Source organism: Scleropages formosus, chromosome 24, assembly GCF_900964775.1.
Source record: "Scleropages formosus chromosome 24, fSclFor1.1, whole genome shotgun sequence".
Classification (NCBI taxonomy): Eukaryota; Metazoa; Chordata; class Actinopteri; order Osteoglossiformes; family Osteoglossidae; genus Scleropages; species Scleropages formosus.
In genome coordinates, this window is record NC_041829.1 from 12,461,474 (window position 1) to 12,476,841 (window position 15,368).

The 15,368-nt window shown below is 40.8% G+C and overlaps 1 protein-coding gene across 1 annotated transcript; it reads right to left on the reverse strand.

The window, feature by feature from the left end:
• Positions 1–4,246: 4,246 nt before the first annotated feature.
• LOC108918853 (M-phase inducer phosphatase 1-like) lies at positions 4,247–13,112 on the reverse strand. The gene is given in 14 exon segments (XM_029248576.1): positions 4,247–4,387; positions 5,264–5,509; positions 6,395–6,493; positions 6,601–6,663; positions 7,239–7,342; positions 7,407–7,580; positions 7,612–7,729; positions 7,834–7,941; positions 8,145–8,267; positions 8,393–8,518; positions 8,950–8,980; positions 11,455–11,506; positions 11,859–11,938; positions 12,749–13,112. Coding segments are annotated over 14 exon segments (1,707 nt in total). The 5' UTR covers positions 12,991–13,112.
• Between the last annotated feature and the right edge of the window lie 2,256 nt (positions 13,113–15,368).

Here is a 15,368-nt window from a genome sequence, read left to right on the forward strand (position 1 = left end):
TTCTTGTCAACTTGTTCAGTCAGTGCCGTTTCTTTGATATGCCATATGGAGACATGAAAGAGTAAAGCAATGAATAGCGTTGATCTCCAGTTCAAACAGCAGTTCACAAGGGTGAAAATTAGCATAAAACTGTTGGTTTACCAACTTTTAACACTAGAGGTCACACAAGTCCAAAAACACTTGGATTAATAAGTTTCATCACTGCAGAAAGTACCACGGTGAAGCAGTTCCTTAGAACACACTTAGTTGTAGTTATGAGCCCTCTAGGTGAGATCCACAGTTGCTGGTACCAGAACAAGGTGCTCAAGGCTGTGGCAGGTTTCTAAGGAGGGCACAAGACTGGTAACTGATGGGTGACTTAGGAAAACAGCTCAGGTTCTCAGCTGCTGTCACAGAGACGTCTCTAAGGCCACACGTTGTACCTGTGTCTGAAGCCTCTAAGCAAGTAATTTTGATATAGTTTAGAATTCCTTGGGAAGATAAAAAGGACAACGAAAGGCGAATGAAGAGCTGGTGGAGCAGGGATATTTGAAAACTGGAGGACAAGTTGTGTATCTGTTACAGCAGGCTACAGAGGGATTGGAGGGAAGTCTTGTTTGTACCTGGTGGTAGGTTGAAGTCTCATCAACTCATCTGGTCACCTGGGTGAGGGTGTCTGATGTTGAAATACCCAAAGCACTCGGTGACCTCAGGTTACATCACTGGAGAAATGTTCAGATGCGTCTCCAGAAGTGTGATACAAAAAGGGCATCTGGGTTGATGAGTACTCCTTAATTACCTACGAGAAGCAAGTAACACATTTATCTATGTCTAACAGAAAATTAAATTGAGATGTGCAGTTTGGTACAATTGGGTGGCGTGGTGGTGCAACACATAGCCCTATCGTCTCACAGCGCCTGGGTGGTGTGAGAGGATGTGGGTTTGATCCCTAGGCAGTCTGTGTGAAGTTTTCATCTTCTCCCTTTATTTCAGTGGATTTTCTCCCACAGTCCAAAGATGTGTCTTTCAAGTTCACTGCTGACTTTGAATTGCCCATAATGTATGTGTACGTGAGAGAGTGTATTCCACCACTGTATAGATGATTCAGTGTAAGTAGTGTAGCATATCTAACATTCTAAGTCACCTTGGTTGAAATGTATAAGCAAAATACTACATGGTGTTCACTGGATGTCACTTTAGAGAAAAGTGTCTCCCCGATAAATGTAAATGTAGAAGGAGCAGAGGAAAGAGCTCCGCAAGATATTCCATCTTGGGCAAAAAAGAATAGAAAACAGTGAGGACCACTGCAAACATTTCAGGGGACACCTGGCTGGCACCACAGTCCTGTAGAGAATACTCAAAAGCTGATTAAGCAAGAGACTGTGACGAAGATTGTTGCAGTGCATTTGTGGACCCTAGTTTCTTCTCCAGTTCAATGATGTGGTCCCATCAGTCACAAAGTCTGTGGATGAAACTCTGGTTCTACTCAAGGCAACAGAGACATATCATGTTGCTGTTCACCTGTCAGGAGCATTTGGGAGATGCCAAATTTGCTGTTCAGAGACTGGTTTCTCCATTCTTCTTTACAAATATTGTGTGTATGCTCAGAATTCGTCGCTAGTCAAAATAGAGGCCTTATTTGGTCTTTCAAAGAACACAGCACCCTTATCAATTACACTGATTGACACTTTGCTATGTGTTGCATTGCAACATTGGAACTCTCAGATGAAGAGGTAGAAAGGACTATCATGACTTGACTGAAGAGACAAAGTGTAGGGTTCTTTCATGATGGTTTTCCAAAACCTGTCATTGGCATAAGTGTGGGGCGAGTGGTGGTGACTATTTGGAAAAGCAAGTACAGGCAATGAAGGAGCTCAGTTCAAGCATTATTTATGTGTTTCATGCATTAAAATATAATTTAAAGAAAAGTTATCTAGGTGCTTATATTACTTCTTTCATCCTTCACATATAGAGGTAGTTGACAGCAGCTCACTAAATGTTGTCTAACTTAAACACGTAAGTGATACTGCAATCTAATGTCAACATCGATATACTAGTAAGAAAGTACAAAGTACACTGATCTGATTACTTTATTCCTGAATAGTCAGCTAGCTAGTTACACATGAAAAGAGTAACAAGCTACTGTTGGGTTTTTTTGGAGCGGTTGCCGAGTTCATGTAGGCTACTGTGAGACTCACATCCTTTGGTTGACAAGGATGACAACACTGTGGAACTTGTTTCAAGCAACTTATACTGTAAGCAAGGTGCACTTATTTTCAAGTATAGAACTTAAGTTTAAGTAAATGTGACTTTTAGCAGTAATTAAAAATGAATTCATTCTTTTTACAGGGGCTGTATCTATGCACTTTTTGTGAATGATGTTCCTGCAGTTCAGGAGCTGGCTATTTGGACTCTATGGATATACAGTATTGGCTGTCTGTTCTTGGGTTAGAAACTCATATATTTCAGTGCAGATATTCAAACCTCTTTTATATACAGATGCTCAACTTACGATATTTTCGACTTACGATGGTTTTCGCAGAACGCAACCCCATCGTAAGTTGGGGATCACCTGTCTAATACACTTTAGTGATTGTTATTCATCTTGTGTGTCTGCCTTTGTACTTCTGATTACACTCATCCCCTGTGCATGAACTCTGTGGCAAGCTCATTCAACCTGTGGTTATAGTTTCACCACAGCAGAAGTTCCCTTGTTTAAGATGAGATGTTATACATTGCTTGTTAAAATCAATTAATAAGAACATCTCCGCTTTCCCGATTATTGCAGCGCCAGGAGCTTTCCCTACCTCACACACCTTCAGCATGTGTGTGAATGGAATAACACCTCTTGACACCTAACTAGACGTCAATGGCTACACCTCAGCCAACCAAGACCCACCGCTGATAAAATAAAGAGGGAAAATAAATAAACATGGCGAAACACAGGAACCGAGAAACAAACAAAGCTGTATTAAAACAGGATGAAAGGAGGTTTCTATCTCAGTCCTTCAAACCAACCAGCAATGCAGTGGAGACTTAGAAAAATAATTGTTAGCTTTTTGAAAACCAAGGTAAAAAAATTTGTCCTATTTAGTTTCAATCTTGGTTTTTGTAAGAATTGTAAAAATTAAAGTGTGTGTGTGTGTGTGTATGTATTCTGCATACTTTTGTTTTCACAAATAAATTGAACATACTTCTATTTAACACAAAAACACATGTAAAGGTTTTCTAAGATTTATTTTGTTCAACATGAATGAAGCTATTTTCAAATTTGGCACCACATCTGAGACTGAAACATTACTACTTCGCCTGGAACGAAAGGATAAATATTCACATTATATTCACAGGGATAAATATTACCCACCTGTAAGTTAAAATTAAACTTCTTTAGTCTCAAGCAAAGGTTCCCGTCGGACACATGCCTGCATTTATCACCCACACTCTTATAAGCTCTAGGTTCAGATCAGATATGGTGTAAACACTATAATTAAGTTATACGTATCACACTTTCCTGTACTCAGAACACTGTATACAGCTCAAGATATGTATGAAAGTATAAAATCCTGTGGCTGTACATCTCATTCAAGGTTCATAAAATGTCTACATCCAAGGTAGGTTATATTTTGGGGGGGGGGGAAAAAAAAAAAAGAAAAAAAAAAAAAAAAAAAGTGTACCTCTGTTTTTATTACCCTTCCATCTTCCCACCCAATCCTACCCTGTCCTGGTAAACTCCCATTTCACTGTGAAAATAAACTTAATTTTGATCATCAAAAATGAGCAATTGATAAAATCAAAACCACATATTTAAGGAAATCAAGCAACATGGGCACACCACACTTTGTGTGATTAAGATTCAAAGCCTATATTGCAACTGGAGGCCTACTAGGTTATTAATATTATGATGGCGGGAAACGGTGGGGGTATTAATAAATATTTTAAATAAATACAGCAAATGAGACTTTCAAATACACTGTACTATGAATGGCAAATTAATTCATTTCTACACTGAACTTACCCATTAATGCACAATGCAATAAATTAGTTTTGTGTATATTACAATATTTACCATAAGAACTTACATATAACAGAGCAGGATGTACTGTACATCCAGTTAGTTCACTTCAGACAGACATCAGAACAATCTGACAGGGAATTTAAAGTATGTTTTGCTTTTATGGAAGTGAACATCCAGGCAAAACTGTGCACTGGCAGTATATATACAGTAAAATAGTAGTTTGATATCCATACTGGGTGAGATGCTGGAAGCTCAAAGCTTTTTCATGCGATTATAGAAATCCCGTTTGCTGCGTTCTCCAGCCCACGTGCGGCTCTTCAGACGAAACATGCGGAAGTCCTCCTTGAAGTCTTCATGATCCATGGGACGGTAGGCTTGGGGTTCACATTCTTTCTGTATGGAAAAGAGACCAAAATCATGCCAAAGACCACAATGGCAGAGTGTATTACAGAGCTGGGGTCCTTCAATTGCAAGTTGTTAATAGCTATGCCCAAGGTTTTCAACGTTATGTATTGTCATTAAATTTTCTTTTCATAATATATTTGATACTTTTCTCCAAAGTGATTTATTTACCCATTTATACAGCTGAATAATTTACTGGAGCAATTCATCCAAGTATCTTCCTCAAGGGTGCTAAAGCAGGAGGTATGATTTAAACCTGCAGCTTGAGTCCAGAGATGGCCGCTTTAACCACTACACCACCCGCTGTCTAAAAATATACCTAAAAGTATACGCGAGTGCAGAAGTCAATAAAAATAAAAACCAGTTTTGATTTATAAAGGGCACCCCACCACACAAACAGTGATGCACTGTAACTACTATGGCCTGTAGCTGCTGCTTGACCTGGGCTGTTCAGGTATAATTTAAAATCCAGATGAATTTGTTTGGAGATTGTATGTTCTCCCCCTGCCTATGTGGGTTTTTTCCAGGTGCTCCGGTTTCCTTCCACAGTTCAAAGACTGTTCATGTCAACTGGGCATTTTTGTGTGGCACTACACCATGACTGGTATCCCCTCCTAGGCGTACCCACCCTTGCCTTGCTCCCAGTGACGAGACGAAAGTGAGGGAGGAAGAGTGAGTGAGTTTATACATGCGGATGTAGACGAGATTAACAACACAGGATACACAGTGAAATAATGTCCTGAAGAACATTCTCAATTCATTTTCTACATGTGGGGAAATTGTATAATTATACACGCAGAATCATTATGCTCCTGTATGATGCAGACAAGACCACCATTCTGTATCTGTAGGGGCTGGAAGACAAACCTGGAAGCGTGGGAAGAACTCCTTGTAGCCACCTTTGAGTACGTAGAGCTCAGGGTAGAACAGGGCGGGGTACTGGTTCAACATGCGGTCGCGCTCACGCACAAAGCGGCACATGCGTGGCCCACGCTCTGACGAGAACTCGCAGTGGAAGATGAGCAGCACGCGCTTGTCTGGGGATGATGGGGTGATGGGTTTCTTCAGCAGGTACCGTTCTACTTCCTCCTCCTGGTGTAGGTTAAGGGCTCCCTTGGGGAAACATACAGCACGAGTAAGGCTAAACTCATGTCCGCATCAAAATTTAGGTGAAAAGAGTCATGAAACAGATGACAGAACTTTCCACATAGCTCCTCCAGTCATTCTACATGGTTAAAAAGCAGCATCTGCGAGTGAGAGACTCAGAATTCAGTTGAGCCAAGAATTTCCATTGATTTTTCTTATTTTAATTGCTCTCCATTCATCTAATCCAATGTTGTGGTGGTCTGGGGTGCACTGCGAGAACCACAAGGGCAAGGCAGGGTACACCCAGGGTGGGATGCCAGTCAGCTGCAGGCAATCACACACCAAGGGCAACCAGAACTGCATTTCTTTGAACTGTGGGGATAAACCACAGCAAAGACATGGAGAATCTGTCAGTTTTGTACAGAGCTAGATGCAAACCGAGATCCAAACCCACAGAGCTTGTAAAGCACCAACCGCTGCACCACCAGGCCGGCCTCTTCAAAAAATGCATACACTAAATATTTAACAAGCACCGAAGAATAACTTGGGGGGCATGGTGGTGCAGTGAGTTGGACCGGATCCTGCTTTCCAGTGGGTCTGGGGTTCGAGTCCCGCTTGGGGTGCCTTGCGGCGGACTGGCGTCCTGTCCTGGGTGTGTCCCCTCCCCCTCCGGCCTTATGCCTTGAGTTGCCGGGTTAGGCTCCGGTTCCCCATGACCCCATATGAGACAAGCGGTTCTGAAAATGTGTGTGTGTGAAGAATAACTTCAACATTCATTAATCCTGTTAAGAACTCATTTAATTCCTTTGCTGACCTTTGCTAAATGCAGCTAGCAATGTTCAGTGCTTAATGTACAGATATAAAATAATTTTTAATAGCACAACTAATAACAGAAAACACTGGAACATTTACTTTGATGTGCCCTCCTTCAAACTCATAGGGGTAGCGACAGTCGATGACAAGGGTCCTCTCCACAAGGTGCTCAAACTTGCCGCTGAGTACAGATACCATCTGAAAAATGAATGTCAGGTAACCGTCAGGTAGCCCTGGAAGATTGTCATGATGCACATACAGTACCACATGGCCTTCTTTTACACTAGAAATGTAAGTTCACTCACCACTTCTGAAGTGATGTATTTGAGATCTTGATGCTTTCCCTCCACTGTGGCCAAAAGAAATGGCTGAGAAGAAAAACGATACTCGGTTTCTTCAGGTTGAGAAAAAAGCAGTCTATTTTTGTTTTCTATCCAAAGGGGTGCCTTCCAAGCCATTTACCTTGTTTTGCATACATTCTCACAAGCAGTGCTTTACATTTGTTTATTTAGCAGATGCTTTTCTCCAAAGAGACTTCCAGTGAGCTCTAGTGTTATCAGCCCACACACCTTATTCACCATGGTAACTTACACTGCTAGATACACTACTTACAATTGGTCACTCATCCATACATCAGTGGAACACACACTCTCTCTCCCTCTGTCACTCACACACTATGGGGGAACCTGAACAGCATGTGTTTGGACTGTGGGAGGAAACCAGAGCACCCAGAGGACACCCATGCAGACACAGAGGGAACATGCAAACTCCACACAGACTGAGCGGGGATCAAACACCCGTTCTCTCACACCAGCCAGGTGCTGTGAAACAGCCACACTACTCATTGTGCCACCGTGCCATGCATTTTATGCATTTCAGTACTATAACGTTACCCTTTGAATCAGCTAAGCAAAGGCAAGTAAGCTTACAAAACACAACTTACTTTAGTAAAATCTCCAATCAGATCTTTGGTATCATTTTCCAGAAGTTTCTCGATATCAGGGTGACAGCTCTGCCATAACTTATTGCCCTGTTTGAGAGAACAGCACATAAAGAAATGAGGACAATGCAAAGCTACTGAGACACGGTATGGGGGCAGATTAAAGACCCACTGTTTGAGTGTCCTCTTTGTCTTGAGGGCCAGATTCAGTCTGCAGCCTCATCATACTGCGTGGCCTCTTCACCCGCACTGGCGTATTGTCATCCTGAGGGCCACTGTGCCGCTTCTGCAGGGCACGGCCATGGATTACAGGCTGTGGGGGAGAAATCTAGTTTTATGAACCAGCTATTCATAAAACAGCCAACAGCACAAGTACACAAGAGGAGGCTGTTCTCGCAGTGCAAACATACAGAGTCAATGTCCTCCATGGAGTTTTCCCTGACCAGCGGGGCAGTCAACAGGCTGGCCATTCCCTTAGGCAGATCAGAGTCACTCTGCAAGAATGAAACGCCAAACTCACCAAGATTTATTTACTAGCACCGAGTACTTGAACCTGCAGGTCAAAACATTGAGGCAATGCCATTTCTTTGGAACTCACCTCCATTTCAAGAATGTCAAGAAAGCCCTCATCATCCAAAAGGCAAGTGAGTGAGGGGTGGCGTAAGGTTGAGGGAATTCTGTCTTCCGATGTGGGTGAGGGAAGCTCCTGAAGACGGGGGGGAGTTTGTCAACTGACATGTTACAACGCCACAGTGTTCCTACCATACGTTGACAACTGTATGGATGTGCACTTTGCAAGTACATTGAAAGGCAACATGTTCAAACATGAAACGGAATAATTTGCATCCCTCACAGGTGGCACGTAACACCATCGCCCAAACACGAGTGATCAGTGCTGGTTGAACTTACCTGGGTACGTACCATTAGAGCAGGGGTGGAACTCAGCCGGTGAATGGCGTTATCTCCACTGTGAGTGGAGTGCAGGTGGCAACGGGAGGCTGGCTGACTCGGCTTTTTGAATTCAAACAACTCCTAGGAAGGGAATGTGGCCATTTCATGCATTCAATTCTTTACCACTACACGGCATAATAGGACAGATTAACAGTATTACTGTGGGGGATCATACCACAACACCGGTAGGAAAAAAAGGCGAGTACCTTAAACATGTTTTCCTTGTTGTCATATCCCATATCATGTTGGGCATCCTGCTCACAGACAGCACCGCAACTCTTTGGCTTCAAGTCCCTGCCCTTTGGCAATAGACCTGAGTCCACAACATCAACCTTAAATAAAATTTCAAGGGAAAAAGAAAAAACAAAGTATAAAAACTGGAAAGCTTTGTGATACCTGTAATCTATCAAATGAAGCAAAAAAAAAAAAAAAAAAAAAAAAAAAAAAAGAGCTCTTTAGCATCATTATTGTTCAGCTGTTAATATTCACTAATCCAAGTCTCTTTGCAAAGTGGAAAGAGAAATTTTCCCAGTAAATCAAAGAGCTTAAACTTACTGGTAAGGAGTGGATTCTTCTAAGAGGCATCTTACTGTAGGATCAGAAAAAAATGTAATATCAGTTACAGAACCGCAAAACCATCATGTCATAACAGGGACATCTTATACATCTAAAACTGAGGCTACCTGGTGAATGCAAGTGGTATGCATTAAGAAGGGAAAGAAAAGAACTTAATATAAATCAATTAAACTTACTGAATAATCACTTTCCCTGCTTCCGTTGTTGCCTTTGCAAACCTGTAGGAAGATGTACGGAAAACGCATTGAAAAACTGTTACTCCTCCACTAAATCCCATTTTACCAATTAGATCCTGACCTACATACACAAGAGACTGTTACATTGCCTGTCTATTCCCACAAAAGCTTAAGAATGGAGTCCCACATTGGGGGAGGGGGGTAACCCATACAGCAGGTGCTGGGAGAGGGTGAGAAAGCATCAAGATGCAAAGAGCCTGAGTACCATCCAAAATTGGGAATTAAGACCAACCTCCCACCAAATGTAATTTTTTCTGTAAGAAGATTAATTCTGAAACCCACCATCCATGGTGGCAGATAGCCAGAGAGTGTTAATATTTGCAAAACACATAGTTTCTTCGAACTTACGGAGACCCTCATTTCCAACACTGCAGCTCCCATGAACCAACAGCGGTTTTAAGATTCTGTTTTATACAAGATGCGCATTTTTCATTTTCCTTTTAATTACTGCTACCTTTTAACAGTAGCATACAGCTTTGAATATGATATAAAAACAATAAATCAAACAAAATGCAGTACAAAAGCACTCTAGGTGTAAACTGGCTGAGAGAGGTTGGGGATGGGCTTTTCACGCATTTCCATTCATTCATTTAGGAGACGCTTTTCTCCAAAGCGACGTGCGTTTTCATGCTTGAAAAAGAATTTGACAAAATCATCACCTTTGCGTTAATAACTCATTTTATCTTTAAATACCAGCAGCCAACGTGGTTGCTACATGCCTCTGAATGCGAGGCCGTCTACATAGTTTCTAACCACATAACTGTTTTCCTAAAGAGCTGATTATCTTTCTCGGCACAATTCAAATGCTGAAAAGCTAAAGAGACTATAAATGAGGTTTCCCCCTCTGTCCTTAGCGAACCCACTTCATTCACCATCAGCTGATTGAATTCCTGCCACAACCGAATCTAAATGAAAATAAAGCATCCTATAATATACATTATGAATGATGACGCTGTCGGTATGTTTCATAGCACTGATGTGGACGCGCCTTTAAAATTAACGTACGTCAATTACTGGCCTGATGGACAAAGTTTGAAGTCCCATACTTGCCTCGTCTCTAAGCAGTGGAACCCACCTGTATGCAAAGCAGACTGCACTGTGGGGAGTGGGGGAAGAGGGAGGGGAGAGGGGCCTTCTGCATATCTACCATTTGCCTGCTGTGAGGCAATAGGCCATTCTCTGGAACAGGGGTCTTTTGTTAGACTCGAGTGAGAGACGTTTGGTGGGGTGGATGTGTCTTAGACAATAGCACACATGAGGCTAAACTATTCTCTACTCAGGCAGAAAAGCACCAAAAGGTCCAGCTATAGAAATGCCATAATACAGAGATCCTGCCCACCCATTCCCCCACAAAATTTTAGGTCAAAAACACACGTGAAAGCGTGCCAAACATTTGATGGGGGAGTGAGGTGTCTATGGAAGCTGAGCCCTGGTTATCAAAGTCCAAAATGCATAACAAAGGGGTTGGTATGTGCAGTTTGGAGATGCATGACAAGGTGGTGGAGTTCATTAGCTCTTGCATAATAAAAAGCCCATGAATTCAGCCCAGGAAGCAGATGGTCTGCCTAAAAAGAGCCAGAGCTTAATGGACCAAGGACAACCAGGTTTTATATGGGTGCAAAAGTAATATCACCATGTTGAATGGGTAATTCTTCCATTAACTGTGGTCACAAAATTCTTCTGAACATGTATTTTTGTTGGAGAAAGAGCAGTTAAACAATTGTTTAAATTCATACAATAACTGATGAAGCTGAATCAAAGATCACAGACAGTCAACTACAAACAATCATTTACATCTCATAAAGAAGTGCTGCTGTGCTCAGCAGCTATGACAATGAGAATGTATATTAAAATTAAAAACATTTGTATACTCTAAGCTGCACTTATCTGGGGAGAAGCATCTGAAAAATAATTAATAAACATAAATCACATAAAAATTAATTAGCCTTTATGTACATATGCAATGAACCTGGAACTGGTGGCTGTGTCTGAATAAACTGCCTGGAAACCATTCTGTGACCAAAAATGAGGGCTTAAATCTGATCCAGTTACACAGCCTTCCCACCTAGGATCCAGACATAATTATATTAATCCCAAAGCTAAGCGTGATGCGTGCCATTTGAAATGATGCCTACAGAAACAATGGACACAAATGAAAATCCAATGAGAAAAGTCTCTAGTCCTGTAATGTAATAAAATGTTTAAATATACTAAAAAAATAGCTAGGGAGGTGACCAGGAATCATCGATATTCGGATAAAGTTTTATGCAGCTACTCGTATGAAGTACATTTGTTCTATGGTGGAAAGAAACTAACTGTACTTTAGAATCACGCATCTGCATCTCTTTCTGCTAATTTAATATACACATAATTTATGAGATGTACGTCGCTTTGGAGAAAAGCGTCTGCTAAATGAATAAATGTAAATGTAAAATGTAAGAATTAGCACAACTTACAGTTCCTCGGTCTCCACAGAGTCCAGCTGGCTGGGGGACTCCATCCCAAGTCCTACAAGAGAAATAAATCTCAGCATCAGTCAGGTCACTAACTTCTTCGAAGGCTCCTTTTAGCAACATGGACACTGGCACCCACAAGCTCACCTGCTATTATTTTCTACAAAAATAGTAAATACAGCTTTTTCATGGGTTTGACATTAACCAATTTATTCTTGAAAAAGAAAATCTAACAACATTTTACTGCTGTATCAAACTAAAAAAAAAAGCTAAACAATTAGCTTAGGAAAATCTAAAAAAATTAATTCAAACTGTCCCTGTTGTTAGAACACTAGACGACAAGGGGATCTTTCTTCGTTCTGATGTTGCAGGGAAGGGGATAATAGAAGAGACGGAAAAAAACGTACCAACATCCAGTGAGGCATCCGACTGGAAGGAGGGAATCTTCAGGAGGGGCACAGCTCTCCTCTCAGGGGTGTAACAGTGGCTGTAATGGCAGAGCACTTTATATTACATTATATTGCATTTATTCAATTTGCTGACACTTTTCTCTAAAGTGATTTGTGAACAGTGTTAAGCTACTTATAATTATATATCTATTTATACAGCAGAGTGATTTTACCATATCACTTCAGGACTAACACCTTGCTCAAGGGTAATATTGCAAGAGGTGGAATTCAAACCTGGGACCTTTGAGTCAGCAGCAGTAACCAAACCACTGCGCCACTTGCTGTGCCATTACATATGACATTACACGTTTTGTATTAAAAATAAATTTTAATTCGAGCCCCTAACTGATTTGTTAAAGGAATCAAGTTTGTTTTGTATTCAAATGAAACATTTAGACTCAAACACTTTTCAGTGTATTCAAAATCAGAATGAGTTTTATTGCCCAGTGGAATTTGCTGTGGTTCTAGGTGCCTCCAGTATTTACAAACAAAACGACTAACACAGAATTACAGAATAAATAAATAATAACATATTTACAGAGTATTATATACAAACATGAGTATAGACAGTAGTATAAGTACAAAAAAAAGTAGTAAATTAACTGAATAATATATTATGAATAAGTATATTCATTCACTTAATCAAATGAATAAGTATATTAAATATATAAAGCATAAAAAACATATAAGCATTTTTAAAGGGCCCGAAGTTACTTTTAAAGACTTTTGAAAATCTTTGTTTTATACTTCAATAAACCATACAAAATGTCAACTGAGAAATATTGAGGTGAGACAGAAACTGATAAGATACAGCGCAGCGCCGCGCGGCCGCCCACGTGTCCTCTTACCTCCCGAGAACTGCCAGGCTGGTCATGTTGCGAGCCAGACTCGTGACCGGGGACAGCGTGTGTGGTGGATGCGCGTCCCCGCGGGCTGCGGGCGGCTGTGGCTGCGGGGAAAGGCCGCGGATTCCGTCCAGCCTGCGGGACGTCAAGCTGTAGCTCATCATGACGGGGCTCAAATCCATGATACCGCAACCAGAAGAAAAGCAAAGCCGCCGATCCTTTTGACCGAATTCAGATAAAACCATAAGATAAGTGCAAAAAACTCAGAGAATGGCGATTCACGGATCTTTTTTCCAAATGAGTCACTTCGTCTGCATTTTCCTTAGACAGCTGCCTCTTTCATTACATCGCCCCACACCTTTCCAAAAGTTGCAATGAGCAAGGGGATAAATAAGATGCAGCCTCAATTTATGTTCAAATAGAGCCTGAGAGCGGCAAGGTGTCTAGCCAATGATTGACGAGGTTACGTCTCCGGCTCGTCCAATCAGAATGGGGTTCGTAAGACGAATGCAAAGCGATGCAAGTGTGTGGCCGCACTCGAACACACAAAGGCGCGAATCAAAGGACAAAGCCGAAGAAGAGTTGGGTAAAGAAATTAAACATATCAGAGGTCTAACCGTTATACGGCGGGGGAAACTGGTGAAAGTTGTTTTCAACAGCTTTTTTCCCCGTTGAAAATCGCATGCATAATCAAAGAAGTGTAAAGTGACAGATGAGAAGTGTCTAATCGGACAAGTCCATCATCATGTTCTATGATGATTTTCCAAGTAAAACGTGTATTGCGAATGGTTTCTTTGATAGATATGCTGATACAGAACAGATGTTGAGGGTTGAATTTGTTTCAAAAGATCCTAATAATAAAACACGTTACATGTGCTAATTGTGCAAAATTCCGATAACAGTTCTATGACTTATTTTTCGTTTTCTTTAATTATCTTTATTTTCTAAGCTTTATTTAATTATTTAAGACTCCTTACGCGTTTTAGTGTTCACCTCCAAGCAATATCAATAATTGCTTTGGTTGAACAAAAACATCTCAAGTAAACTGTACGGAAAGAAGCTCAACAACAGTTCTGTTTTGCGCATTAGACTAGTATGTAATCCAAAAAAAAACGCAAAAATTGGTAATGAATAAGTGGGCTTTTAAAAAATCTTCGATAAATTAGTTTTTAGTGAAAGCGAATTGCATCATTCAACATACTTAGTGTTGTATTCTTTTACATTGAAGGATGATAACATTGTGTATTCAGTTATTTCAGATAGTACCATAGTTATCCATTTTAATTACCATATTTAAAAATATGTTGTTAACGTGAATATTTTAACGGAATTATTCTGGAAAAAAAGTGGAATATCAAGTGTTGTGGTCATGGCAAAGAACTCAAAGAGAAACTCCAATAGAAAGAAACTGTCCTTCAAGACCACAATTGGGAAAGAAGATTAAATCACCGCTGAATGATTGACAAATCAACCCTTGCAATTTACATACAATAGATCTTGAGATTAGTATTTCCCCAAGAAGGTCTACTGCACATAGACTTTTCAGAAATTAAAACACTTCATTATATGTCTATTTTCATTGCTAATCACAGGCTCTGTACTCAATATACTAAAAGGTTTTAAATCCTTATATCAAAACTGTCTAGAATTGAGAGTCTCCCATGATAAGTCTTTTATGCAACTAGCTGGCCAAGGAATTTTATTTTGCTGCATTACAAGTTTATTCTGGTTTTCCACAACAGTTTATTGGATTATTTTATTTTTTGCTTGAAATGTGCAGTAGTTCATTCATTTGTAAGTGTCACAAGTTCAAAATATTAAAAAAAAATGAAAGAACTGAAAACTGCAAGGTTCTAAATACAATTGAAAACCACTGCTGCTTCTTTCAATTGATAAACCTCGGCATAATAATGATTTTTAAGTCTGTTTCTCACATATTCCTTGGAGTGGCTCCTGCATAAAAGTCCCTGAAAAAGAAAGACTGAAAAAACACATCACATATGACTTGGGGTTGCATTGCTTAATTTGTATTATTGAGGTTAAGTGACATTCTGAAATATCCTTTAGCCATACATTTTCTTGATTTTAGAGGTCAGTCTACAGTTTAAGTCCTCACCTCTATGCTGCCAGCTGCCCTATCTTTTTGCCATTATTAATTATCTCTCCATTTTCAGTATTCACTTGTCCAGAGCAGGGTCACAATGAAGCAGAGCCTATGCTGGAATCATTGGACACAAGACTGAGGGGGGTACACCCTGGTCAGATGCCAGCCCATAACAGGGTAGCCACACACACTGCAGACAATTTAACTAGAACTTCATGTGGGAGGAAAGCGGAGTTCCCAGAACAACCCAACCACACGTGAGGAGAACGTGCAGTCTCCGCACAGGCGGAGTAGGGATCGACCCCACGGTCCTTACACAACCCAGGGGCTATGAGGCAGCAGTGCTACTCACTGCACTGCTGCATCAATGTCTTACCAGTATCCTCAGCAAAACCAAACAGATGTCCCTGACACATCGCTAAATGGCCTGGACTGTGTGTAGCCTTTGGTAGCTGAAGCTGCATGCCTCCAAAGCATTGAAAAGGGAAGCAGTCGGCAGGTCAGGGGGACACCTGAGGA